At 44.1% G+C, this 27,951-nt stretch overlaps 1 protein-coding gene across 1 annotated transcript in view; it reads right to left on the reverse strand.

Moving 5' to 3' along the window:
- LOC137301327 (high affinity cGMP-specific 3',5'-cyclic phosphodiesterase 9A-like) overlaps positions 1-23,447 on the reverse strand; it is a 48,438-nt gene extending 24,991 nt beyond the window's left edge. The window contains exons 1-8 of the mRNA XM_067970776.1: positions 23,376-23,447; positions 12,699-12,769; positions 8,352-8,429; positions 5,805-5,848; positions 3,564-3,618; positions 2,903-2,973; positions 1,092-1,173; positions 591-672 (exon numbers count right to left, since the gene is read on the reverse strand). Of these exons, the coding sequence (XP_067826877.1) occupies positions 591-672; positions 1,092-1,173; positions 2,903-2,973; positions 3,564-3,618; positions 5,805-5,848; positions 8,352-8,429; positions 12,699-12,769; positions 23,376-23,447 (555 nt within the window). The remainder of the gene's footprint in view (positions 1-590; positions 673-1,091; positions 1,174-2,902; positions 2,974-3,563; positions 3,619-5,804; positions 5,849-8,351; positions 8,430-12,698; positions 12,770-23,375) is intronic.
- Between the last annotated feature and the right edge of the window lie 4,504 nt (positions 23,448-27,951).

Genomic DNA, 27,951 nt, shown 5'->3' on the forward strand with positions numbered 1-27,951 from the left:
CCATTCAGCCCCTCGAGCCTCTTCCACCATTCAATGGGATCATGGCTGATCTGTATCCTATTAACCCATAGAGTCCTGGTAACATTCTGGTGAATCTGTGCTGGTACCAGGAAGGGTAGTGATGGGGAAAGAAGACCAAATAGAGTCATGGGAGAGGGAAGGTGACTGAGTGGAGTCAGGACAGGGAAGTTTATACAAAGGACAAGGAAGCTTATACAAAGCCCTGGTTAGACCACACCTGGAGTTCTGTGTATCGTTCTGGGCACTGCACCTTATAAAGGATATATTAGCCTTGGAAGAATTGCAGCACAGATTCACCAGAATGTTTCCAGGGCTCTAAGGGATAATAGGATACAGATCAGCCATGATCCCATTGAATGGTGCAGCAGGCTCAAGGGGCTGAATGGCCTACTCCTGATCTCATGTTCCTATGTACCCATGTACCCATGTACCCCCTGCTCCTTCTGACCTGCCAAGGTTAGCAATTATAGTTGTCATTCAGTATTGTTGATTATATTTAACTGTGTGTGCTCTTCTATCCTCTAGCACACGGCTAGGTCCCACTGGATTAACTTTATTTGGTCAGTTACCTTGGGGTATTTTGGAACATCACGTTGTGGTGTCAGCTTTTTAGGTTCCTCCACGATGGTGTGTTTGCAAGGTGTGTTTGACCTGACAGAAATAAAAAAACATTAAAATGAGGACATTTCAGGTGTTTTCCTATCCAGGTCAGCTGTGGCTCAGTGGAAGCACTCTCACCTCCGAGTCAGAAGGTTGTGTGTTCAAGTCCTACTCCAGAGACTTGAGCAGATAATCCAGGCTGACACTCCAGTGTAGTACTGATGGAGTGCTGCATTGTTGGAGGTGCCATCTTTTGGATCAGATGTTAAACCGAGGCCCTGTATAACCTCTCAGGTGGATGTTAAAGATCCCATGGCACTATTCGAAGAAGAATGGCAGAGTTCTACCGTAGTGATTTAATTTGCAGCCCATTGTCACATTCGGTAGGGCCACTGGCGTTGACTGTTTTACCATAATTACTCATCTTGCTGCATGAGTAACAATACCCATTGAATACTGAGGTCTCTCACCTGTTTCCCAAAGACAATTCATCTTTAAGTATCTTCAGGTCATTCTTACACTTCTCTATTTCAACCGCCTTTAAACCTTCCACTGGAAACAAAAGGAAAATAACAATTAGCAAATTATCATAGAAACATGGGAACAGGATTAGGCCATTAGCCCCTCGAGCCTGTTCCGCCATTCAATTAGATCATGGCTGATCTGTATCTCAACTCCATTTGCCCACCTTGGTTCCATATCCCTTAATACCCTTATCTGACAAAAAGCTATCAATCTCAGTTTTGAAATTTTCAATTGACCCCCAGCTTCAACAGCTGTTGGGGAGAGAGTTCCAGATTTCCACTCCCCTTTGTGTGAAGAAGTGCTTCCTGACATCACCCCTGAACGGCCTAGCTCTAATTTTAAGATTGTGCCCCCTTGTTCTGGACTCCCCAACCAGAGGAAATAGTTTCTCTCTATCTACCCTATCAAATCATTCAATCATCTTAAAAACCTCAATTAGATCACCCCTTAATCTTTTATACTCAAAGGAATACAAGCCTAGTCCATGCAATAATAATTAGACCACAGGCCCATTTTAAACTTGCTCAATCTTTCAGGAATGGTAAAGGTTGATTTTATTTCCACAAAAGTTTCTTCTCTTTCCTCCCCTCTTCACTTCTGAGGACGTATGATTCCACAGGTGCTGGCTGCCCTCAAATACCTCATCCAAGCGATCATTCTTTATGTGGGCTTGGACAGAGAGTGTCAGAAGACTATATGACCATGAGGGCCTTGCAACTCAACCCCAATCCTCTTCCCTTCTCAATGCCCAGATACATGCAGTTTCCAGCAGTGGTCACTAGTTGGTGATCAGGTGTTCTCTCCCTAGTCCAGGTGGCACTGAGGGCAACTGCTACACTGTTACTATTACCCTAGCTTAGATCAGTTAACTCAGCACAGACTGGGGGATCAAAGTGGGATCTTCCTAGTCTGCAAGACTCAGTAATGTGCTGGACTGTGTATTTTCCCACTGAACCATTAGGGTAACTGAAAGACAATTATTATTCCTGAATCCATAGGGACTGATAATGTGATCTTCGATGTCTATAACGCTGCTGCACCCATATTATTGGGCACTGATCCTACGCACTCCCGCTGCACACAGCGTATAACACTTTAGGCCGCAAGCACTTTAAACACACGAAGATGGATGCAGACTGAATACAGACTGCACGCGAGGCTCATTAAACTCACCAATTTTATTTGAGGGGAAAGTCCTACCAAAGCACTTGGAGCACCTGACCAATGCTTCAGATGTTCAACACCCATTTCAAATGGGTGCTTCAAGTGAATCCTGGTCAAAAGTATCACTGTTTACTGCTGGGTGGCCCCTTTTTCAAATTGAGCCACTTTTCATGTGCGACATGTCCTGGTACAGGGTCTCGGATGCCCAATCTTGAATGGAGCTGTTTTGCCCAAAGCCATTTTTTTTTCAATAAATGGGCTATCTCCATATTTCAGTAGTCTATATTTCATTCCTTAATGGTGGCAGTTCTTACCCACACATTAAATGCAGGAAGCTTTCTGATAAAACAGATGTGGTCCTGATCTTAGCCAGAGGCACTATAATTAGCCTCAATCCCCCAGGCTGGCAGGGGGAATATTGACCATTCATGCTTGATCACTAATGTTCCTGCTGTAAGTATTGTGTGAATCTTTGGCCTTGAGAGTAGGCCTGTCCAATCCTTTGCCGTGACATTCTCCATGATTAGCACCAATACCATCTTATAATAGGCAAACAGAAGTAGTAAGTGGAAGGTTCAAAGTGCCAACTTACATTCAACCCTCTTCTCCAATGCTGCCAGCCTGCTTGAGATCTCAGTTTTAAGATCACTGACTTCGAAAATTCTGCAAGAGAGTCAAACAATTAACAGCTACAATAAATCAGCATATCTGATCACTTTTGTATTGAACTTGTCCTGGGCAGGGAACATTAGTGCTCCAACGTGCCATGCAATGGAGTGGTAGGATGCAGGTTCCTCTGCTTGTTTAAGACCCTAACTTGGGTCTGATAAAGGCAGACACTGAATGGGAATGGGGTGGCGTTCCCTCACATAGGGGAAAGGAAATTCAAGACTGTTACTCCTTGTGCTCTTGTAGTGCCTTGGCTGCCCTCCCTCTTAGCTGCGGACTGCTCAATAGTCTGGCAGACTTAAAGAGAGGGATAAAGACAATGTAGCAATGTGAGCATTGTACTCGATCTCAGTGTTCCCTGAACTAGGAAGGAGAGGGGAAAATCATACACCGTCTGCATTTCTGATTGTTATCCACTGACCCCTGCTGAAAGTGGATCTATGTGGACATCGGATAAGGTGGGGTGAGGTACAGTGGGGCAACGAGTTCCAATGGATCCAAATCCCAGAATAAACAATCATCCTCAGCACAAGAGGGGAGAAAATGAATTTGAAAATTCAAATAAAGAGCTAATGACAGATTACCTCGAAAACTGGTCAGCAACTTGGGTCAGAACATTCTGCAACAAGTCTTCTTCTTCTAGAGGTAGAAAGAATGTGATTGATGACATAAGTTAAAATCCGTGAGACTCTTTCGCATCTCTAATTACATCTACTTTCCTGCGATTCCTCAGTTTGCTTCACAATGAAGTGACTCAGTTACAGACAACGGTGCGATCTTTCAGAAGCTGGCACCGAGAGGGTTCTGGTGGCGGGGAACCTCGCCCGATGACAGTACGGCCTGGAGTTGCCTCCTTGGGCGCAACCCGGAAGCTGCACCCATTTTGCCGATGTCAAGTTACACCCAAGTATCCTCCCAATCTCATTAGAATATGCCCTAACTTAAAATGGGGGGAAATGGGCATAAATTAGCGTAAACAATCGAGATGCAAGGAAACGCTGAACCCACACCAGTATAGTTCTTCTTTGAGTTTCAAAATTTAAGTTTCAACTCATTTAACCATCATTCATGCACATTAGGCACAGCATATTTAAGAACCTGCAATCAGGGATCCTTTTCAATTTTTAATGTGACTTGTACTGATGCCACAAAAATGCATTCAAAGAAACAGATAATAGAGAGCAGGTTTCAGTGAGGATAATTTTTTTTTAAAAGACTTAAAAAATTGCAACTAAAAGACCGGAAAGATGATTTTGTCTCCTGCTGCGCCTAAAAATCTGGATGCAATATTGAGAAACCCCTCCGTGCACATGCAATTGAAGGATACTTGCATTTGAGAGTTGGAGGCATGGCCTGTTTTGTGCATGGAGATTCGTTTGGATGGAGGGTTTGATGGACGGACGTAAAAGATCGAGGAGACTTGGACGTATTGTAATTCCGCGCGTAACTCACTTACGCCCAGAATTACGCGGCCACGTAATTGGTTGGCGTTCATTGCATGTATCTGGGTGCAAATGCGAAGGAAACTCCAGGCGTCCATGTTGGAAAATTACCTGCGCATCACCCACGATTATCCATTCGTTCAAAGCAAAAGGCTGAAAATCACAGGCGGCTGCACCAGTAATTTCCCCCTTTGCACTGCTGATGAATGAGGCTCCCTGCTGCCAGCTCCTGCTTAGAAAATCACCCCCATAGGACAAAGTACTGATTTCCTCAAGGCACACCAAGCACAAAAATGGAACATAATAAGAACATAAGAAATAGAAATAGGAGTAGGCCATTCGGCCCCTCAAGCCTGCTCTGCCATTCAATAAGATCATGACTGATCTTCGACCTCAACTCCTGCCCAATCTCCATATCCCTTAGTATCCAAAAATCTATCAATCTCAGTCTTGAATATACTCAACGATTGAGCATCCACAGTCCTCTGGTGTAGAGAATTCCAAACATTCACAAACCTCTAGGTGAAGAAATTCCTCCTCATCTCAGTCCTAAATGTCTGACCCCTTATCCTGAGATTATGTCCCCTAGTTCTAGACTCTCCAGCGAGGGGAAACATCCTCTCAGCATCTACCCTGTCAACCCCTCTTAGAATCTTATATGTTTCAATGAAATCATCTCTCATTCTTCTAAACTCCAGGGAGTATAGGCCCATTCTAGTCAACCTTTCCTCATAGGAAGTATGCAAAGAATGAGCAAAGGCCACTTGCTCATTCTAGCCTGCCCTTTCCATTGGCGATAGACACCCTACCCTATCATAGACTCTGCTCCAAGTGTTTAATCTCCTGAGTGAATGGTCTGTGGGCCAAATAGCTCCTTTACCTGCGCTTTGTAATTTAGTGACAAATTAACAGATCTTTTGTGGCATCGCTCACTCTGAATTGGAGGATACACTTTTAGAACAATATGGTGTTATTAAAAAATGGGTGATGGGTCAAGAGTTAGAGGAAGTGCACACTCTGTACAAGACTTGCAGTATATTATAGATATTCCTGGTTCTCTAAGATCCAGAATATTCTTCAATCTTCATCATCTATTGAACCCTGACCTCCTGCCCACATGCTTTCCAATGTTGTGCTCACCTGCAACAAGCTGCTCTAAATACCATCAGTGGAGTTAATGCATTTTGGAAGGAGATAATAGGAGGTTTGTATCTCAAGGGTGGGAGGTATCATTACATCATAATAGTATCACCAAAATGTACAGGTGCCCCAGAGAGAAGTATAACAAGGCATCACCATATAGACCATGCGCCACCAATTCCCACCAGCTATCCATTAGATACTTCAATAGATGCAGGTGTTGGTGTGTAAGGAGTGTGGTACCTGTAAGCTGTCCAGCACTGAGAGGGACCACTCTGTAAGGAGAACTGGAAAGAAAAGGAGAGAAAAGTTTTTGAGACACCTGTTGAGTAGCACTTAGCTGACTGAAGTGCTTAAAAGAAATTCATTTTTTAAGTGAATAAAGGCCAGCTGAGACTGAGTAACCTTGTCTGAGCGTCCAATCTAGAACACGGCCTTGAATCAATTATATACAAAATGAGTCGATCTCATGAGGGAGTCAACACGAAATGTTGTCTTTATGTGAAGCACAGTCGGAGAACAGGGGAGAATTTGACTAGTACAGACGGACTTCAGTCCCTATTTTAAAGTCATAAATTCTGTCCTTATTTTTATATAATCATTATAAATTCCTATGTCCATATTTATAATGGAAATTGCCTTTGTAAACTTGTTACCCTGTAATTATACATTTCTGCCAGTGGTGGTACTGCAGTGCTTCCACTGGAGGGAGGATGTAATTACAGTGTGACAAGTTGACAAAGGCAGTTTTCATTATAAATGTAGACATAGGAATTCATAATGGAAATATGAAAATAGTTTATTTTTATGCATGGTGTTTTCCCATATCAAATATGGCCACACTGATCCATAATCAGAGTGGTTGCTGATGCTTAAGGCAAGTGATTTGTTGCAGCAAGTGACTCGTTATCACTCACAACTGCTTAGAAACAAACATTTTCATTGCCTCCAGGACTTTTTATGCAAAATTAGCATTCTCAAGCAGCATTTCATGCCACAAACAAACCCTATTCACTCTGTGGATTTTCACCTTTTTTCAAAACAGTGCTCCAGTGATTCAGTGCTTGAAGCTCAGACTGCAACAAGCAGGGCCTGATACTCTTGAACAGCTGTGAAAATAATCGGAAAAGGCAATAATTTATAACAACTTGCTGTGCTCACTCAGTAACTTTGTGAATCCAACCCCAAAATGCAGTCAAGTGGGAAAATCTCTGGAGGAACAGGTCTGCAAAATGACTCCCATTTGTCCAAAGGTAACTGAGTGAAAATCCAGAATATCAATCTATCCGGACACATTTCTGAATCGAACAGGTCAATTACTTTCCATAGATACAATTTCCATCGTTCCTAACATTACAGAAACATCAGGTTCCAAAGAGTATCCGATGGTCTTGGTCTACACTTATCTCCATAATCTTCAACCCATGAGAAGAACATACCAAAAATGTTCTATTAACCCTTGGTTGAAGAAATTCTTCTGACTTACCCATTCTAGTGTTAATCCCGAGTCTATGCCCCCTTCTTACTGATTTGCCAACTAGTGCAAACAATTTTTTCCTATTTACCATCAATCTCTTACTATTTTCGTTTCCCTAAATTACAACAGCAATGACACTTCAAAAGTGCTTTGGAATGTCCTGTCGTAAAATGCGCTATATGAATGCAAGTTCCTTCTTTTTTCTTTCTTTCTATCTCCAATCTCTCATAATGTTGAAATCATACTTCTGACTCTTTCTTGAACCTCCCCTCAATGTCCTTTTGAAGATATGGGCCTAGCAATTCGGCCGCTAAACACCCTCCTAAGCCTCCAATATGGAGAGCAGGAAGCACATGCTCATTACGAGCCAGAAGTGCGCCGTCTGCCATTTTGATAAAGGCCAAAAAATTGGCGAACAGTGTCCACACCTGAAACGGGGGTTAGGCCCTTTGCATACACAAATAAGTGGCCTAACGCCTTGTTTGAGACCCCCACTGCAAGATTGGTTTGCTGGCTGCAATCAGGAAAACCAGCCATCTTGGTCCTACTCTGTGCTGCTGCCTCACCCTAAAAAGCCATCTCAAAACCCATCTCTTCAACCAAGCTTTTGCTTACCTGTCCTGGCTCCCTGTGTGAAATGCCATAGATTGATTTACAACATTAATGGTTGTTATTGTTACTATGGCGTCTTATTCTCTATTCTAGTAACACGTCTATTCAAGAGATTTAAGCAGGAAAATCCCCAGACACTGCAAAGATGGTTACTTCTACAGAGCGGCATCCAGCTCAATAATTTGATGCAGTGTCTGGAGATGACCTGAGACCATCTCACTTTGATTCGTGCACTGATCCAGAACGTAACTGTGAGTTCCTCAAAGAATACAATTGGAAGTGCTGATGTACTTATAGCACTGTCTTGATAAAATGCTTTATTTTCTTTAAGAACACGTTCACTGTTACTTTTGTGACTTCCATGCTTCTTAATGTATTTGAAACCATTCCATTACAGAGAGGTTACATGGGTCAAGGAACACGCGATGCACAAGGCCAGGTCCTCATTTCCCCTTCGGTGAAGAACGTGCATCACATTTTTGGACGTACATTGAGTCCGCTCAATATTAGAGCATTTTCAGATTGGCTTAAGCTGAAAACTGAGGTAATGGGCTGGAGAACCTGTCATTCGTGTAGCTTAGTTATAACACTGCCTTGTCACAATATTGATTGTCCTCCATTGGTTGTGACTGTGTAAAGTTTACGCCACTCTAGCATCACTTTGGGGGAAAACCTTTACGTAAAAGCTCAAACAATCATACCTTGGCGAGTTAGTCGGCATAGTTGGGTCTATGGATATGATAGCATTGTCTTGATCCATGAGCATAATCAAGGTGTTCCTAAACAGCAAGACAGAATAGAGAAAAGAGGCAGGACCTCCATCAACAGATCATAGACGTGTTCGGTTAACTTGTTAGACTGATTTTCCAAGTTCGCACTGCCAGCAGGAATCCTCGCCTGTCTCTTTGTACATCGAAAAATTGCCGGCACACTGCCCTTGATTTTCCGGGCTTGGGCAGAAAATCATAGGCTTCATAACCAAGATTCCCCAATACACACGGCTGTGACCGTGTAAAGCTTCATGTTTCCTACATTATAACAGTGACTACACTTCAAAAGTACTTCATTAACTGTAAAGAGCTTTAGAACATTCTGAGGTAGTGAAAGGCGCCATATAAATGCAAGTTCTTTCTTTCTTTCTTCAGAATTACCCCAGTTGTTTCAAGAACTGGGGTCTGTGGCTGCAGTGAATCAATTAGCACATGTTTAAATTGTTGCTTGTCTCACAGATAGAGAACATGATAAAGTTGCATTAATATAAGGGTACGGCAGCATAGTGGTTATGTTACTGGATTAGTAATCCAGACGCTTGAACTAATAATCTGAAGTTATGAGTTCAAATCCTACCATGGCAGCTGGGGTATTTAAATTCAGTTAATTAAATAAAATCTGGAATAAAAAGCTAGTATTGGTAACATGAAACTACTGAATTGTCATAAAAACCCATTTGGTTCACTAATCCCCTTTAGGTGAAGGAAACCTCCCAGTCTGGCCTATACGTGACTCCAGACCCACAGCAATGTGGTTGATTCTTAAATGGCCTAGCAAGCCACTCAATTGTACAATCCTGCTACCAAAAGACATAATAAGAATAAAACCGGACGGACCACTAGACATCGGATATGACAAAGGCAAACCAAGTCGACCCTGCAAAGTCCTCCTCACTAACATCTGGGGACTTATGCTAAAAGTGGGAGAGCTGTCTCACGGACTGGTCAAGCAAGAGCCTGACATAGCCATACTCTCATAAATCAGACCTTTCAGCCAACTGTCCCAGACTCCTCCATCACCATCCCTGGGTATGCCCTGACCCACCAGAGGTGGTATACAGTCAGGAGGGAGTGGCCCAGGGAGTCCTCAATATTGACTCTGGACCCCATGAAGTCTCATGGCGTCAGGTCCAAACATGGGCAAGGAAACCTCCTGCTGATGAATCAGTCCTCCTCCATGTTGAGAAGCACTGAGGGTAGTTAGGGCACAAAATGTACTTTGGGTGGGGGACTTCAATGTCCATCACCAAGATTGACTCAGTAGCGCCATTACTGGCCGAGTCCTGAAGGACTTAGCTGCCAAACTGGGCCTGCAGCAGGTGATGAGAGAACCAACACGAGGGAAAAACCGACTTGACCCTGGTCCTCACCAATCTACCTGTTGCAGATGCATCTGTCGATGACAGTATTGGTAGGAGTGACCACTGCACAGACCTTGTGGCGACGAAGTCCCTTCTTCAAATTGAGGACACCATCCATCGTGTTGTGTGGCACTACCACCGTGTTAAATGGGATAGATTCAGAACAGATCTAGCAGCTCAAGATGGGGCATCCATGAGGCACTGTGGGCCATCAGCAGCAGCAGAATTGTATTCCACTACAATCTATAACCTCATTGTCCAGCATATTCCTCACTCTACCATTACTAACAAGCCAGGGGATCAACCCTGGTTCAATGAGGAGTGTAGAAGAGCATGCCAGGAGCAGCACCAGGCGTACCTAAAAATGAGGTGCCAACCTGGTGAAGCTACAACACAGGACTACATGCATGCTAAACAGCGGAAGCAGCATGCCATAGCCAGAGCTAAGTAATCCCACAACCAACGGATCAGAGCAAAGCTCTGTAGTCCTGCCATATGCAATTGTGAAAAGTGGTGGACAATTAAACAACTAACAGGAGGAGGAGGCTCCGTGAACATCCACCATCCTCAATGATGGCGGAGCTCAGGGCGTGAGTGCAGAAGACAAGGCTGAAGCATTTGCAACCATCTTCAGCCAGAAGTGTCGAGTGGATGATCCATCTTGGCCTCCTCTCGAGATCCCCACCATCACAAAAGCCAGTTTTCAGCTAATTCGATTCACTCCACGTGATACAGCAAAGGCTATGGGCCCCGACAACATCCCATCTGTAGTACTGAAGACTTGTGCTCCGGAACCAGCTGCGCCTCTAGCCAAGCTGTTCCAGTACAGCTACAACACTGGCATCTACCCGACAATGTGGAAAATTGCCCAGGTATGTCCTGTCCACAAAAAGCAGGACAAATCCAATCCGGCCAATTACCGCCCCATCAGTCTACTCTCAATCATCAGCAAAGTGATGGAAGGTGTCGTCGACACTGCCATCAAGCAACACTTACTAACCAATAACCTGCTCACCGATGCTCAGTTTGGGTTCCGCCAGGACCACTCGGCTCCAGACCTCATTACAGCCTTGGTCCAAACATGCACAAAAGAGCTGAATTCCAGAGGTGAGGTGAGAGTGACTGCCCTTGACATCAAGGCAGCATTTGACCGAATGTGGCGTCAAGGAGCTCTTGTAAAATTGAAGTCAATGGGAATCAGGGGGAAAACTCTTCAGTGGCTGGAGACATACCTAGCACAAAGGAAGATGGTAGTGGTTGTTGGAGGCCAATCATCTCAGCCCCAGGATATCACTGCAGGAGTTCCGCAGGGCAGTGTCCTAGGCCCAACCATCTTCAGCTGATTCATCAATGACCTTCCCTCCAGCATAAGGTCATAAGTGGGATGTTCGCTGATGATTGCACAGTGTTCAGTTCCATTCGCAACCCCTCAGATAATGAAGCTGTCCGTGCCCACATGAAATTGTCAAGACCTGGACAACATCCAGGCTTGGGCTGATAAATGGCAAGTAACATTCGCACCAGACAAGTGCCAGGCAATCACCATCTCCAACAAGAGAGAGTCTAACCACCTCCCCTCACCGAATCTCCCACCATCAATATCTTGGGGGCCACCATTGATCAGAAACTAAACTGGACCAGCCACATGAATACAAGAGCAGGTCAGAGGCTGCATATTCTGCGGCAAGTGACTCACCTCCTGATTCCCCAAAACATTTCCACCATCTACAAGGCACAAGTCAGGAGTGTGATGAAATACTCTCCACTTGCCTGGATGAGTACAGCTCCAACAACACTCAAGAAGCTCAACACCATCCAGGACAAAGCAGCCTGCTTGATTGGCACCCCATCCACCACCTTAAACATTCACTCTCTCCACCACCAGCGCACCGTGGTTGCTGTGTGTACCATCTATAAGATGCACTGCAGCAACTCACCAAGGACTTCTTCGACAACACCTCCCAAACCCACGACCTCTACCACCTAGAAGGACAAGGGTAGCAAGCGCATGGGAACAACACCACCTGCACATTCCCCTCCAAGTCACACACCATCCTGACTTGGAAATATATCGCCGTTCCTTCATCGTCGCTGGGTCAAAATCCTGGAATTCCCTTCCTAACAGCACTGTGGGAGAACCTTCACCACACGACTGCAGTGGTTCAAGAAGGCGGCTCACCACCCCCTTCTCAAGGGCAATGAGGGATGGGCAATAAATGCTGGCCTTGCATCCCATGAATGAATAAAAAAGAGCTGTGTAATTTTGGTAATAAAAGAAAGTCTTGCATTTTTATAGCGCTTTTCACAACCTCAGGACGTCCCAAAGCGCTTTACAGCCAATGAAGTATTTTTTGAAGTGTAGTCACTGTTGCAATGTGGGAAACGTGGCTGCCAATTTGTGCACAGTAAGCTCCCACAAACAGCAATGTGATAATGACCAGACAATCTGTTTTTAGTGATGTTGGTTGAGGGATAAATATTGGCCAGGACACCGGGGATAACTCCCCTGCTCTTCTTCAAAATAGCACTGCAAGATCTTTTACGTCCACCTGAGAGGGCAGACGAGACATTGCATCCAAAGGCAGCACTTCAAACAATGCAGCACTCCCTCAGTACTACACTGGAGTGTCAGCTAGATTTTGTATTCAAGTCTCTGGAGTGGGACTCTGAACCCACGTCCTCCTGACTCAGGGGCAAGAATGCTACCAACTGAGCCACAGCTGAGCACATTAACCTGTTCCTCTGTTTCCTATTTAAGTGATGGCATCAACCAGTTTAAAATAATTCAGGTGATGCCTCCATCATAAAGCAATTTTATTCAAACGAGTTAATAAATATCATCACTGATATAGCACAGCAGTTCCAACCCCAGTGCCTCTCACCAGACTGGATGTAATAGTTGATTTCTCTGACTGACCTGGTGAGCCCAACAGTTGTGCACAGCAGCTCTTTAATGTCACTGGGTCTGCAGTGTCTGCTGAACATCACCTGCAAACAAGAGAGAGTGTTACACTTTGGTTAGGGCCACAGAATAAATGACAGGGAATGGGGCATGAAAAGTTTTTTCTGTCCCTTGGCAACGTTCTGAAAGGCCCCCGTTGGAAACTCAGCGCAATTAAATGTGGGCTGGACTCCACCGGGTCCCAACCGGCTCCTGCTGAGATGAATTTATAAGTGTAACGAATGTGGGCAATGCCTTTCACTGTCTCTGCTGGTAAATTCTTGGCCCAGTGTGCTACTGAACTCATAGAATCATAGAATCATAGAAAATTTACAGCACAGAAGGAGGCCATTCAGCCCATCGTGTCCGCGCCGGCTGAAAATAAGCCACCCAGCCTAATCCCACTTTCTAGTACTTGGTCCGTAGCCTTGTAGGTTACGGCACTTCAGGTGCATATCCAGGTACTTTTTAAATGAGTTGAGGGTTTCTGCCTCTACCACCCTTTCAGGCAGTGAGTTCCAGACGCCCACCACCCTCTATGTGAAAAGAGTTTTCCTCAGCTCCCCTCTAATCCTTCTACCAATCACTTTAAATCTATGCCCCCTGGTTATTGACCTCTCTGCTAAGGGAAATAGGTCCTCCCTATCCATTCTATCTCGGCCCCTCATAATTTTGTACACCCCAATTAAATCACCCTTCAGCCTCCTCTGTTCCAAAGAGAACAACCCCAGCCTATCCAATCTTTCCTCATTGCTAAAATTCTCCAGTCCTGGCAACATCCTTGTAAATCTCCTCTGTACCTTCTCTAGTGCAGTCACCTCTTTCCTGTAATGTGGTGACCAGAACTGTATACAGTACTCAAGCTGTGCCCTAACTAGTGTTTTATACATTTCTAGCATAACCTCCCTGCTCTTATATTCTATGCCTCGGCTAATAAAGGAAAGTATTCCATATGCCTTCATAACCACCTTATCTACCTGTCCTGCTACCTTTAGGGATCTGTGGACATGCACTATACAGACCAACCACAGCTCTGTGCTGAGCTAGATTATTTCAGCTTCAATGGTAGATCAGGTGCTACAATTGGCTTCAGCAACCCCTGGGATAGGGAAGAGAAAGATCAGCCATGGTCCCTCCTACCCATTGTCATCCAGTGAACCAGATAGGAAAGTTCCCATGTGTGGATGTTGGCCTTGGCTTTTATGGCCCTCATGGTAATACAGCCTGGCCAGTCACATGCGAAGAAAGGCTATTTGAATGAGGTATCAGTGGAACTGTGCCCCAGTAAGAGTCAGCAGCTTCAGGAGAAAGAAGGAAAAAACGTCAGACCCGAAATCACGACACACAAATGATTTTGCTTCAGGTCCTTCACTTATTCTGCTCTAAACCGGCCAGTAGGGAGCAGAAAAAAGAAACACAGAGGGAGATCTTTCAGGTTTAGTGGAAGTGAGAGCAAGAGGGCCACCTTTTCCTTCCTGTTGCTATGGTAATTATATTACTCCCCCCCCCCCAACAACGAGTTAAGCTGAAGTTTTATCATTTTCCAGCAGAAGATTCCAGCAAATATTGCAGCGACTTTCCCTCATTTTTTGCAGAGACATTGCAAGCTATTGTGATTGTGTATTGGTCTCTTTTGCTAAATCTGGTTGTTTTAAATTTGTTTAGATGTTAGACACAGTGATTAAAGGGCATTCTTCCCCCACCCTCTGCATTTCACAGTCCTGTTCATGCTTCTCCTTCCCCATCCTCAGTGACCTCATGAATGGTGTTGAAATAACTAAGAATGAAGTTGAAAGTGACCTGGGAATCTTAATTACATAAAAATACATAGAATTTTACACCGCAGAAACAGGCCATCCGGCCCAACTGGTCTATGCCGGTGTTTATGCTCCACACGAGCCTCCTCCCTCCCTACTTCATCTCACCCTATCAGCATATCCTTCTGTTCCTTTCTCCCTCATGTACTTATCCAGCTGCCCCCTAAATGCATCTACCATAGTCATCTCAACTATTCCTTGTGGTAGCGAGTTCCACATTCTAACCACTCTCTGGGTAAAGAAGTTTCTCCTGAATTCCCTATTGGATTTATTAGTGACTATCTTATATTTATGGTCCCTAGTTTTGGACTCCCTACAAGTGGAAACATCTTCTCTACGTCTACCCTGTCAAATCCTTCATAATTTTAAAGACCTCTATCAGGTCGCCCCTCTGTCTTCTCTTTTCTAGAGAAAAGAGCCTCAGCCTGTTCAGTCTTTCCTGATAGTTATAACCTCTCTGTTCTGGTATCATCATCATTGTAAATCATTTTTGCACCTTCTCCAGTGCCTCTATATCCTTTTTGCAAATATTGAGTCCAGAATTGTGCACAGTGCTCTGAGTGACGTGATGCTCAACATGTGCAAGTACAGAGCTGCAATCAAAAAGGTCAATTTAATGTTGAACTACATAAGCCAAAATAGTAGAATATAAGCCAGAGGAAGTCGCGATCAAACTGTACAATGCTCTGGTCATTCAGCACCTTGAGTACTGCATCCAGGTCTGGTTAGTGAGAAACAAGGGAGATATTGAAGCACTAGAGGCAGTACTGAGAAGAACCACGAGGCTGATCCGTAGTATCAGGAATCTGAGTTATGAGAAAAGACTGGAGAGGCCTGGGCTTTTCAACCTGGAAAGGAGGCGTCTGAGAGATCATCTCGTAGAAGTGTATAAGGTAGTAAAGGTACAAAAAATGGAATATTACTTTAAATTAAACTGTGGGAGTAGGACAAGGGAACATGGGTTCAAACTTCTTCACGCTGAGAATGATTAACACTTGGAGTGGACACCGGGCAGAATGGTAGAGGTGAAAACCATGGAATCATCTAAGAAAAAACTAGATGTAGGTTGTTCTGAATTGATGTATTAAGATGGGACAAAGGGCCTTCTCCATCTATAGGTATCTTGTGATCTTGGGAGCCTACACAGTGTGTGTCAACTGACTATTCGTCTGTGGCATTGTATCATTGATCCTTTTGATCCTTTCCTCAGCTGATGTTTACACACACACACACACACACTTCGCAATAGGAGTCACTGGATAGCAGTCAGGAACTGGAGCCCTGGATGATTTCTCATCCCTCCCTAGTCCAGGGACACTGAGGCCAATTGTAGGAACCTCCACTACTGCCTTGATTGAGATCAGCTAACTCAACGCAGACTAGGTATCGCACCTGGGACTTCTGTGGTTGATATTACTCAGTACCATACTGGACAGCAGGTTAAATTTTCATCTTCACCGCAGAGGTGGTAATTTGGAACGAACAACGGACCGGTTTTATAACAGGTAGGCGGGCGAACGATCTGCTCCGTCAGATTACCACCTATGCGGTGAAGACGAAGTACATTTAACCATCGAGGGAGCATGATAACAAACCATTATCTTCAAGCTGCTCCTTACCCATTGTGATTCTTAAGCAGACCCATCAGCATAGCAAGACTTCAGGATATAAAACTGTTGCACTTCATTTTATCTATTGTAAGTTATGGGTCTGCTGCCCAGGACACAGGGGGTGATTTTAACCCCCAAGAACGGGTGGGTTGGGGGCTGGCGGGAGGTTAAAATAACAGCATTTTGGTGCGGGACCACATCCCGGCTCCAATGCGTCCACTTCAGGGTTTGACCCAGGCAGGTTTAGATGTGCTTGCACAACAGGCACCAGGAAGTCCCACCCCACTTAAAGCCAGCGGGCTGATACTTAAAGGGGCAATGTACCTCATTGAACTAGTTGAGGTACTTAATATTTTGTGTATTACAAAAGTAAAATGAAGTTTCCCATCACTTCCGATTCACGTCAGGTGAAAGCAGGCGGGAGGGGCCAGATCCATGAGGTGAGTGTCCGGAGCTGGAGGAGTGCTTCTTTCAGGCCCAACAAAATGACCGTGATTGGCCAAACCCCCCCTCCCCCCGATGCTGTACCCATCCTCCCATGCTGGACCCCACCCCCCCAACAATGTTGGACCTCCCAATCCTGATGCTGGACCCCCCACCAATCCCGATGCTGGCTGGGCCCCCTGATGTCATCCACATCCCCCCAACTCCAATTCCAGGGCCCACGATCTCTCTCTCTCTCTCCCTGCCCCACTCTCTGATCTGCGGCTCCTTTCCCTTCCGACAGCCAGCCAGCCTGTCAATCTGGCTGCCTAGAAAGTGGGAAACCCAGAAGCACAAATACTCAATCGAGTTGCGATCACAGATTGTGATGCGCTCAACTTGCTTCTGGGTTCCCCACGCGAATATCCAAGAACGCGCGGGATACCCGGCTCCGAGATAAAATCATGCCCATAGTCTCAGTTACAATAAACCCATCATGGTGCAATGCTGCTCCCTACAGCTGACAGACTGGCAACTTAAATACACACGGTATTACTGAGCTAATGTGAGAGAGAGAGACTGAATGCTGACAAGCCCCCTCCCTCACACCACAAAAAGATGGCCATTAATTTTAACATGCCTGGGCCCATCTCAGAGCTTTAATTTGTATATTAGCGTGTTCCCTGGTGTGGTAAAGCTTTTAACTCCTCACATAGTTTTTACAGATTAGAACCAGGCCGTTCGGCCCAACTGGTCTATGCTGGTGTTTATGCTGCACACGCGCCTCCTCCCTCCCTACTTCATCTCACCCTATCAACATATCCTTCTATTCCTTTCTCCCTCATGTACTTATCTAGCTTCCCCTTAAATGCATTAAAGCAATTCGCCTCAACTACTCCATATGGTAGCAAGTTCCACTCTCTGAGTTTCTCTTGAATTCCTTGTTGGATTTATTGGTGACTATCTTATGTTTATGATCCCTGGTTTTGGACTTCTCCACAAGTGGAAACATCTTCTCTACATCTACCCTATCGAACCCCTTAATAATTTTAAAGACCTCTATCAGGACACCTCTCAGCAAGAGCCCCAGCCTGATCAGTCTTTCCTGATACTTATAATTTCTCAGTACTGGTATCATCCTTGTAAATCTCTTTTGCACTTTTGCTTCTCTACCTAGTTGGAAAAGCAAGTTGCGATGAGGACACAAAGCGTCTGCAAAGCGAGATTGACAGGTTAAACAAATGGGCAAAAATTTGGCAGATGGAATATAATGTGGGAAAATTTGAAGTCATCCACTTTGGAAGGAAAAATAAAAAAGCAAAATATTATTTGAATGGAGAAATACTACAAAATGCTGCGGTACAGAGGGATCTGGGTGGCCTCGTACATGAATCACAAAAAGTCAACATACAGGTGCAGCAAGTAATCCAGAGGCAAATGGAATATTGGCCTTTATTTCTAAGGGGATGGAGTATAAAAGCAGGGAAGTCATGCTACAATTGTACAGGGTGCTGGTGAGACCACACCTGGAGTACTGCGTACAGTTCTGGTGCCCTTATTTAAGGGAGGAAATTGGAGGCAGTTCAGAGAAGGTTCACTAGGTTGATCCCGGGAATGGAAGGGTTGTCTTATGAGGAAAGATTGAACAGGTTGGGTCCATACTCATTGGAGTTTAGACGAATGAGAGGAGATTTTATTGAAACATGTAAGATTCTGAGGGGACTCGATAGGGTAGATGCTGAGAGGATGTTACCCCTCATGGGGGAATCTAAAACTAGGGGGCATAGTCTCAGAATAAGGGATTGCCTGTTTAAAATGGAAATGAGGAGGAATTTCTTCTCCGAGAGGGTCGTGAATCTTTGGAATTCTTTACCCCAAAAAGCTGTGGAGGCTGAGTCATTGAATACATTCAAGGCTGAGTTAGACAAATTTTTGATCAGGAAGGGAGTCAAAGGATATGGGGAAAAGGCGGGAATGTGGAGTTGAGGTAAAAATCAGATCAGGCATGATCTCATTAAATGGCGGAGCAGGCTCGAAGGGCCAAATAGCCTACTCCTGCTCCTATCTCTTATGGTCTTATGGTCTTTTACCCAATTTGGTCTCTTACTTTCCACCAAAATGTACCTCGCTATTATCTATATTGAAATTCATTTGCCATTTACAAGTTTGTTAAAGTCTCCTTGTATTTTGTTGCAGTCTTCCACAGTATTAACTGCTCAATTTGGTGTCATCTGCAAATTTTGATATTGGACTTCCGATTCACGAGTCCAAATCATTTATTACATAGAATTACAGAGACTTTACAGCACAGAAACAGGCCATTCGGCCAGTGTTTATGCTCCACACGAGCCTCCTCCCTCCCTAATTCATCCAACCCAATCAACATATCCTTCTATTCCTTTCTCCCTCATGTACTTATCTAGCTTCCCCTTAAATGCATCTATCTATGCTATTCACCTCAACTACTCCTCATGGAAGCAAGTTCCACATTCTAACCACTCTCTGGATAAAGAAGTTTCTCCTGAATTCCCTATTGGATTTATTAGTAACCATCTTATATTTATGGCCCCTGGTTCTGGTTTTCCCTGCAAGTGGAAACATCTTTTCTACATCTACCCTATCAAACCCTTTCATAATCTTAAAGACCTCTATCAGGTCACCCCTCAGTCTTCTCTTTTCTATTTATGCAAATAGTGAACAGCAGTGGTCCCAGCACCTATCCCTGTGGAACATCACCTCCTACATTTCGCCAGTCTGCGTAACTACCGTTAACCCCTAATCTCATTTTTCTGTTTTATAGCCAGTTTGCTATCCATTCTGCTACTTGTCCCCTGACTCCACATGCTCTGACCTTAGTCATGAGTCTACTATACGGTATCTTATTGAAGGCCTTTTGAAAATCCAAATATATTAAATCTACTACATTACCCTTGTCTACTTTTTCTGTTACTTTTTCAAAGAATTCAATATTGGTCAAGCATGACCTTCCCTTTTGAAATCTGTGCTGACTACTCTATTATATTTTCGACTTCGAGATGTTTTTCTATTACATCTTTGTGTAAAGATTCCTTTATCTTTCCTATCACCAACGTTAAGCTAACTGGTCTATAGTTCCCTGGACTTGTTCTACCTCACCTTTTAAATATAGGAATAAAAGTAACTGTCCTCCAGTCCTTTAGCACGATTCCCTTTTCTATTGAATTTATATATATATATATAAATGTACCAGTGCCTCTGCTATCTCTTACCTTGCTTCTTTTAGTATGCGTGGATGCAACCCATCTGGACCAATAGTTTTATCCTCTCTAAGTTTGACTAGTTTATCAATTATCTCCCAACTTTCTATCTTAAATATCTTAAAGTTGTCTTTGATTCACCACTGGGCCACATGCAGATTGTTAACGATGCTGCTCTCAAGATTTTGAGTGAATTGACACCAGAACAATGTTATGTTGAGTTCCTTCTAGTAGCACAGCAGGTAAAATCAGCACCTGTAGTCCTGCGTCATTAGGATCAGAAGGTCCCAGCTTTGATTTCTCAGCTGTGCTTACTTAATTAACTTCAGTTGTGTTGCCCTCCAAAGTTAGAGAGCCTGCAAACGCCCACTGTCTAGGGTTGGGTGTGAAGAATGTTCTCTTGGGCAGGCAACCAGAGGACAACCTGTGTCCATGGAATCACACTTCAATATGAATCAGGTCTCAATGTGAATCAGGTCTCAATATGAATCGGGTCTCAATTTGAATCGGGTCGCAATAGGAATTGGGTCTCAATATAAATCACGCCTCAATATGAATCGGGTCTAAATATGAATTGGGTCTCAATATGAATCTGGCCTCAATATGAATCTGGCCTCAATATGAAATCGGGTCTCAATATGAATCTGGCCTCAAAATCAATAGTGTCTCAATATGAATCACACCTCAATAGGTAAGATGGGTATAGAGGGATATGGGCCAAGTGCAGGCAATTGGGACTAGCTTAGTGGTATAAACTGGCGACATGGACATGTTGGGCCGAAGGGCCATGTTGAGACTAGTTTTCATATTAAGGCGCGATTCACATTGAGGCCTGATTCATATTGAGGCCTGATTCATATTGAGACCAGTTTCATATTGAGGTATGATTCATACTGAGGCCTGATTCATATTGAGACCAGTTTCATATTGAGGTATGATTCATATTGAGACCTGATTTATATTGAAGCGTGATTCATATTGAGGCATGATTCATATTGAGGTATGATTCATATTGAGACCTGAATCAGAATTCAGGTCTCAATATCAGGAATCAGGACACGTGAATCAGAAGTACAATATCAAAATTTGCAGATGACACCAAATTGAGAAGTTAATACTGTGGAAGACCGCAACAAAATACAAGGAGACTTTAACAAACTTGTAAATGGCAAATTAATTTCAATATAGATAATAGCGAGGTACATTTTGGTGGAAAGTAAGAGACTAAATTGGGTAAGAGACCATAAGACCTTAAGAGATAGGAGCAGGAGTAGGCTATTTGGCCCTTCGAGCCTGCTCCGCCATTTAATGAGATCATGCCTGATCTGATTTTTACCTCAACTTCACATTCCCGCCTTTTCCCCATATCCTTTGACTCCCTTCCTGATCAAAAATTTGTCTAACTCAGCCTTGAATGTATTCAATGACTCAGCCTCCACAGCTTTTTGGGGTAAAGAATTCCAAAGATTCACAACCCTTCCATGTTGTAAACTTCTATGATTCTAATATGAAAACTGGTCTCAATATGAATCAGGTCTCAATATGAATTTGGTCTCAATATGAATCATGCCTCAATATGAATCCTGGTCTCAATATGAATCATGTCCCAATGAATTACCCCTCAATATGAATCATGTCCCAATGAATTACCCCTCAATATGAATCATGTCCCAATACAAATCATGCCTCAATATGAATCTGGTCACAATATGAATCTGGCCTCAATATGAATCACGCCTCAATATAAATCATGTCTCAATATGAATCTTACCTCAATTTGAATGTGGTCACAATATGAATTTCGCCTCAATATGAATCATACCTCAATATGAATCAGGTCTCAATATGAATCATACCTCAATATGAATCAGGTCTCAATATGAATCATGCCTCAATATGAATCACGCTTCAATATAAATCAGGTCTCAATATGAATCATACCTCAATATGAAACTGGTCTCAATATGAAACTGGTCTCAATATGAACCAGGCCTCAATGTGAATCTGGACTCAATATGAATCACGCCTTAATATGAAAACTAGTCTCAATATGAAATTGGGTCTCAATATGAATCCGGTCTCAAGATGAATCTGGTCTCAATGTGAATTGGGTCTCAATTTGAATCACGCCTCAATATGAATCTAGTCATAATATGAATCGCGCCTCAAAATGAAATCTGGTCTCAATATGAATCTGGCCTCAGTATGAACTGGGTCTCAATATGAATCACGCTTCAATATGAATCGAGTCTCAGTAGGAATCTGGACTCAATATGAATCACGTCTCAATATGAATCACACCTCAATATGAATTAGGTCTCAATATGAATCACGTTACAATATGAATCACGCCTCAGTATGAATCTGGTCTCAATATGGATCGCACCTTAATATGAAAACTTGTCTCCATATAAATCTGGTCTCAATATGAATCACGCCTCAATATGAATTGGGTGTAAATATGAGATCGGGTCTCAATATGAATCACACCTCATTATGAATCGGGTGTCAATCTGAATCACGTCTCAATATGAATCTGGTCTCAATATGAATCGGGTCTCACTATCAATCTGGCCTCAATATGAATCGGGTCTCAATGTGAATCTGGTCTCAGTATGAATCACGCCTCAATATGAATCTGGTCTCAATCTGAATCACGCCTCAATACGAATCGGGTCTCAATCTGAATCACGTCTCAATATGAATCACGTCTCAATATGAATCGGTTTCAATATGAATCTGGTCACATATGAATCGGGTCCGTATATGAATTGGGTCTCAATACGAATCAGGTCTCAACATGAATCACGCCTCAATATTGTCGAGTCAACCATTAGTCAACCTCCCTCCTTCTATGGTTCACAGCAACACACTCCGAGAAAGATGTTCACGACACAGTTGAGTATATGGAACAGATTTTATTTGTACAGCATAGGTGACCAGGCCATACAGTACAAAGGGTAACTCCGGGTTTCTCTCGCATCAGCTCTCCAACTAACCCTGGAAACCCCTCCTTATATTTTAGTTGTTCACTACAGAAGTACACTTCACAGATAAGACTTGATGATTTTCCTGTTCTCGGACCTTCCCAAAGACAACTTATTTAACTAAATTGTAACAGACATCCATTCTCTACAATGATTAATTGATCCCTCTGCCTGTATTTATTACAGTAATCACTGAAGTTATACATTAATCACTCATGGTCGATGCTGTTTCAGTCAGTATCTCCTTGCACAGGCATTCCTTGTAGTTGATAATCAGACATCTGGAGCGGAACAGAACTCATCCCCCCACGCACATAGGTACCCCACTGTTCTCCTGTTATCCCTAGAAAGCCTGTTGCTCCATGACCACTTATAGTTATACAGTTCAATTTGATTATTAACTCTTAATGCTCCAACATGTCTAACAAATATGTGCCTCAGTATAATTTGTGCCTCAATATGCATCAGGCCTCAATATGCATCAGGCCACAATATCTCAATACGAATCACATCTCAACACCAATCACCACTTTCAGAAGGGGGAGAAAATGACAGAATACTACGGAAAAAGAGACAGTACCTTGTGTGGATTGTTGTCTTTCTGCAGGTAGATAACTTTTGGTACATGGGCAGAGGAGGAGGCTGATCCCATTTCCTGTTGACTGGGTGTGAAGGAGGTGAAGGGTGTGGAGCACTGCACTCGGGAACCAGAGATGGGACCAGGACTGCTACTCCCGGCTCTGTTCCCTTTACTATCACAGCTCCTTCTGCGAACCTGTGAAACTCACGCAGGTGCAACTGAAATGCAGAAGGCTGGAAGGCAGGGTTCTGAAGATGTTTGTCCACTATCAACCAATCTGTCCCCAGCTAGGTGTCGTTGCCTTGGCAAACCAAGCGACTCCAACTGATTACACAAGCAGCAGTTAACCGTGCCTTGAAATTCCTATCACCACGAGTACAATTAATTTCTTGCCTTGTAAGGACTGACCAAATTTTTTAAATGTCATTTAAAAAAAGGTGATTGAAACTAGGAGGAAATGAGAAAGATATTCTCAGCAGGATTTTTACTCACTGTCTCACTGATGTGATTTGTTATAATTTTATCCAGAGTTGCTGGATTTTATAAGGAGCAGCAGTGTTGGGTTATAGATCTAGTTTGTAAAGACAAGAGGTGAAATGGCATAGTTCGGGATGTCACTGTGCCACAGATCAGATCTGCTTCTGGTCATTTATTCTGCCTCCTTCCCCTTGTTTCCCTCCTTACTTTAAGGAGTTGACTCACACTGGGCTACGGTTCCACAGGAGCCATCGTCTCTCTTTGATGTATGGCCAAAGTGGCCATTCTTAATGTGTGAGCTTCTACAGAGAATGTCATTAAAAGCTACTTGACTGTGGGGGGCATCGCAGTATAGTCTCATATCTGTCCATACTAGCCATCCACACATTTACACTTTCAGGTCGTTACTGGATAATGATCAAGAGCAGCAGCCCTGGCCTGGGATTCCCTCGCTAGCTGACAGTGCTGAGGCCAATTGCAGTACTCCCTTGCTGACCCGGTTGAGCTAAGGTGTCAGCTCTGGCACAGTGGGTAGCGCTCTTGTCTCTGAATCAGACAGTGGTGGGTTCAAGTCCCACTCCAGAGACTTGAGCATAAAATCTAGGCTGACACTCCAGTGGAGTGCTGCACTGTCGGAGGTGTGCCGTCTTTCAGATGAGACATTTAACAGTGGCCCTGTCTGACTTCTCAGGTTGATGTAAAAGATCCTATTGCACTATTTTGAAGAAAAGCAGGGGAGCTCTCTCTGGTGTCCTGGCCGATATTTATCCCTCAACCAACATCACTAAAACAGATTATCTGATCATTATCACACTGCAATTTGTGGGACCTGGCTGTGTGCAGATTGGCTGCCACGTTTCCTACATTATAACAGTGACTACACTTCAAAAAGTACTTAATTGGCCATCAGAGACATCCTGAAGTTGTCAAAGACCCTATATAAATGCAAGTCTTTCTTTTCTTTATGAGCTCTCCCTACAGGCAATGTGGATTCAACCTGTTACCTACCTGGTGCATATGGCTCAGGACCCCACTACACTGAGCCATGAGACAACCTCCCAACTCCTCTCTAGCTAGGCAGCCTGCCTTGACAGCCAGGCGGAGATAGGGAACTCGCTGTGACTGCTGCTGGGATTCCACAATGCACAAAGCTGCCCCAGTCATTACAGATCACAACAGATGCAGGCTCTTTCCAATGGTCGAACACCTAACAAGAAATCTCTAATGAATAAGTTGCTCCACATTCAGTGGGAGATGCTTTTGTTCCTGTGCTAAGAAGTTAAAGAACTGTGTGAAATGTGAGGTTTGGGTGGATGCTGAATGTGGTGTCACAAGTGTTCAGGGGTGGCAAGAATTGCAAGGTCTCAGCAGGAATAGTAATGAGGACCCAAAGATGGTGAAGTGAATTAGCTGCTTAACCAACGAAGATCTTAGAAAGTCTTTCCCTGGTCTGTTTATCCTTGACAAACCTGCTCTCAAACTGCTGCCTGTTGCAAGACGTATTATCCACTCAATCACCAAGACCGCCTACTTCCACCTCCGTAACATCGTCCGTCTCTGCCCCTGCCTCGGCTCATCTGCTGCTGAAACCCTCATCCATGCCTTTGTTACCTCTAGACTCGACTATTCCAATGCTCTCCTGGCCGGCCTCCCATCTTCCACCCTCCATAAACTTGAGCTCATCTAAAATTCTGCTGCCCGATTCTGAACCCGGTACATCAGCACCAGGTCACAGAGAGGACAATTTTAACCTAACCTGCCCGGTGGGAAACTGAGAGGATTGGGTCGGATTGGCCGCCCATTTTACACCCGGCCCCGTTTTATTTTCCATTGAACTTCAATGATCGAAAATCGGTGGGGAGGTGGGAGGGAGGGAGAATGGGATGCAAAACGGCAGGCTGACTCAATCCCCTCAGTTTAGGTTGAAGTTACACTCCCAGTTTCACTGAGGAATGAGTTGGTCACTGTTTACTTATCCTCCGTTAATCTCCCTTTAGCCCATTAAAGTTGGGTGCTGGACAAATAGCTGCCATCTTTGCTACAGCCACACCAACAAAGTCGGAATTACTCCTTGGGATCATGAAGGGCGGGGCATCTGGTTCCAACCAACTAGTCACAAAGGCGCCTCAGATATGAAAGGCTAAATCGTTCTCTTCACTGTGCCCGAGGGATCTATGTTACATGATGTCCCTGCCCCACCCCCTCCCCTCTGCTCCACACTGCTCCAGGATTTCCTGGGCTTTCCCACCTGACATAACTAGGTCCCCACCTGTAGTAGATACAGGCTCAGTATTACCCTTTTAATGAGGTGGGATCAATGTTCCCAGCTTCCCACCCCCACCGCATGTTGCTCTAGATACAATTGTTCAGCAGAAGGATACCTGAAGCAACCTGGTACGAGGGGTTGCCCCAGGATCTGTGTGGACCGGAGGGTCTGCAGGGGTCCCTGGCCAGGCCAAAAAATAAGCAGGAAAGTGTCCAATTTTTCTTTTAACAACCACTCCCTCCCAAAACAATCTAAAGGCTTTAGGGCCTCTACAGTAGCAGCCATAACGGCCCCGTAACAACAGCCAGGAACACAGCTATAGCATTCTCAGGCCTGCAGCTATGCTCCATTTTCCTGTCCAAATTTCGGGCACAAGGCCCAGCCAGTGGTCAGGCCTGTACCTGGAGTCCACCCGCGCTGTGCACGCGTGAACATACAAAATTGACAGGCAGGAAAAGACCAGCTGGTCCATCAAGCCTGTCCCACACTCATGATGGCTGGAGCATCATGGCTAGACACTTCCTACCCTCTCCGCCCCACCTCCCCCCGGCAGCCATGTAAATGGCCTGAGGCAGTAAATTTGTGTTCTCCTGCTTAGAACCATAGATGTTTACAGCATAGAAGGAAGCCATCTGGCCCATTGATTCTGTGCCAGCACTATTCTAGACCAATCCTAAACTAATCCCACTGCTCTACTCTGTACTTGTATCTGTATCTTCCACTGCTTCAAAAATTTTCCCTTAAAAGATGCAATGATCCCCACCTGAACCACTCTCTGTGGCAAAACCATTCCATATTGCAACAACCTTCTCCATTAAGGAATTTCTTCGAGCTTCTCTCTTCACTCTCAGTAACAATTTTAAATTGATGACTCCTCATCACTGGCTCCCTGACCAGAGGAAATAATCGTTCCCTATTCACTCTATCAAAACTCTTCATAATTTTAAAAACCTCCGTTAAATCTCCCCTTGGCCTATTCTGCTCCAGTAGAAATAGACCCGATATCTCAAGTCTCTCCTCATAACTATAGTTTTCCATCTCTGCCATCATCCTGGTGTATCTATGCTGTACGGTCTCTATGGCTTTAATGCCCTTTCTATAATGGGGTGTCCAAACTGCACACCATACTCAAACTGTGGCCTCACCAATGTTTTGTGTAAATTCACCTCAGCTGTGCCATGCCCATTGGGAATCCAATGGGTGCCCACAGGGGAAAATCTGCCCTAATATTTGGGTGGCTAAATGGCTCATTGTGTAATTGAGCTACGTAATGTGATACTGATCCAGTCAGAATGGCAGATCCCAGATTTGATCGTGGCTGGGGTGGATGGTATATTTGGCCACAGTGGTCCTTGGCTAAGGAAGAGAAAAAATCAGCCAAGGATTGCAGCTCCTGATCGGAGTCCATTGATTTCTCTTGAAAAGCCCCGTGTAGATGAGGATAGGAATTGCTGCTTGGCTGAAGTATTAGAATAGCAAGGTGGCGATGGAGCTGTACCCTTCATGAGGCAGCATCTTCAGAAAAGGAAGGAAGATTTAAAACATTTTATTTTTTAAAATCCTTGGTAATATCATGAGATCCTCCAAATCGTATACAGTCCTAGTGATCTATCCCACTTCCTTGATGGTTTTGTGACACTCACTGGTGGTTCTGAGTGTATAAATCGTCAATTCCCATCATATTGCTTCCCTTGAGCAAGACCACTAGAGCGAACTATGAAGAATTTCATGCCATTTTCTGTGGTGTTGACTGATGCCCACTAGGCAATGGACTAAAAACACCAGAACTCTTATTGAAAAGTCTCAGAGTGAAGAAAGGGGTTAGGGTTAGAT

The sequence above is a fragment of the Heptranchias perlo genome, chromosome 33, assembly GCF_035084215.1.
Source record: "Heptranchias perlo isolate sHepPer1 chromosome 33, sHepPer1.hap1, whole genome shotgun sequence".
Lineage (NCBI taxonomy): Eukaryota > Metazoa > Chordata > Chondrichthyes > Hexanchiformes > Hexanchidae > Heptranchias > Heptranchias perlo.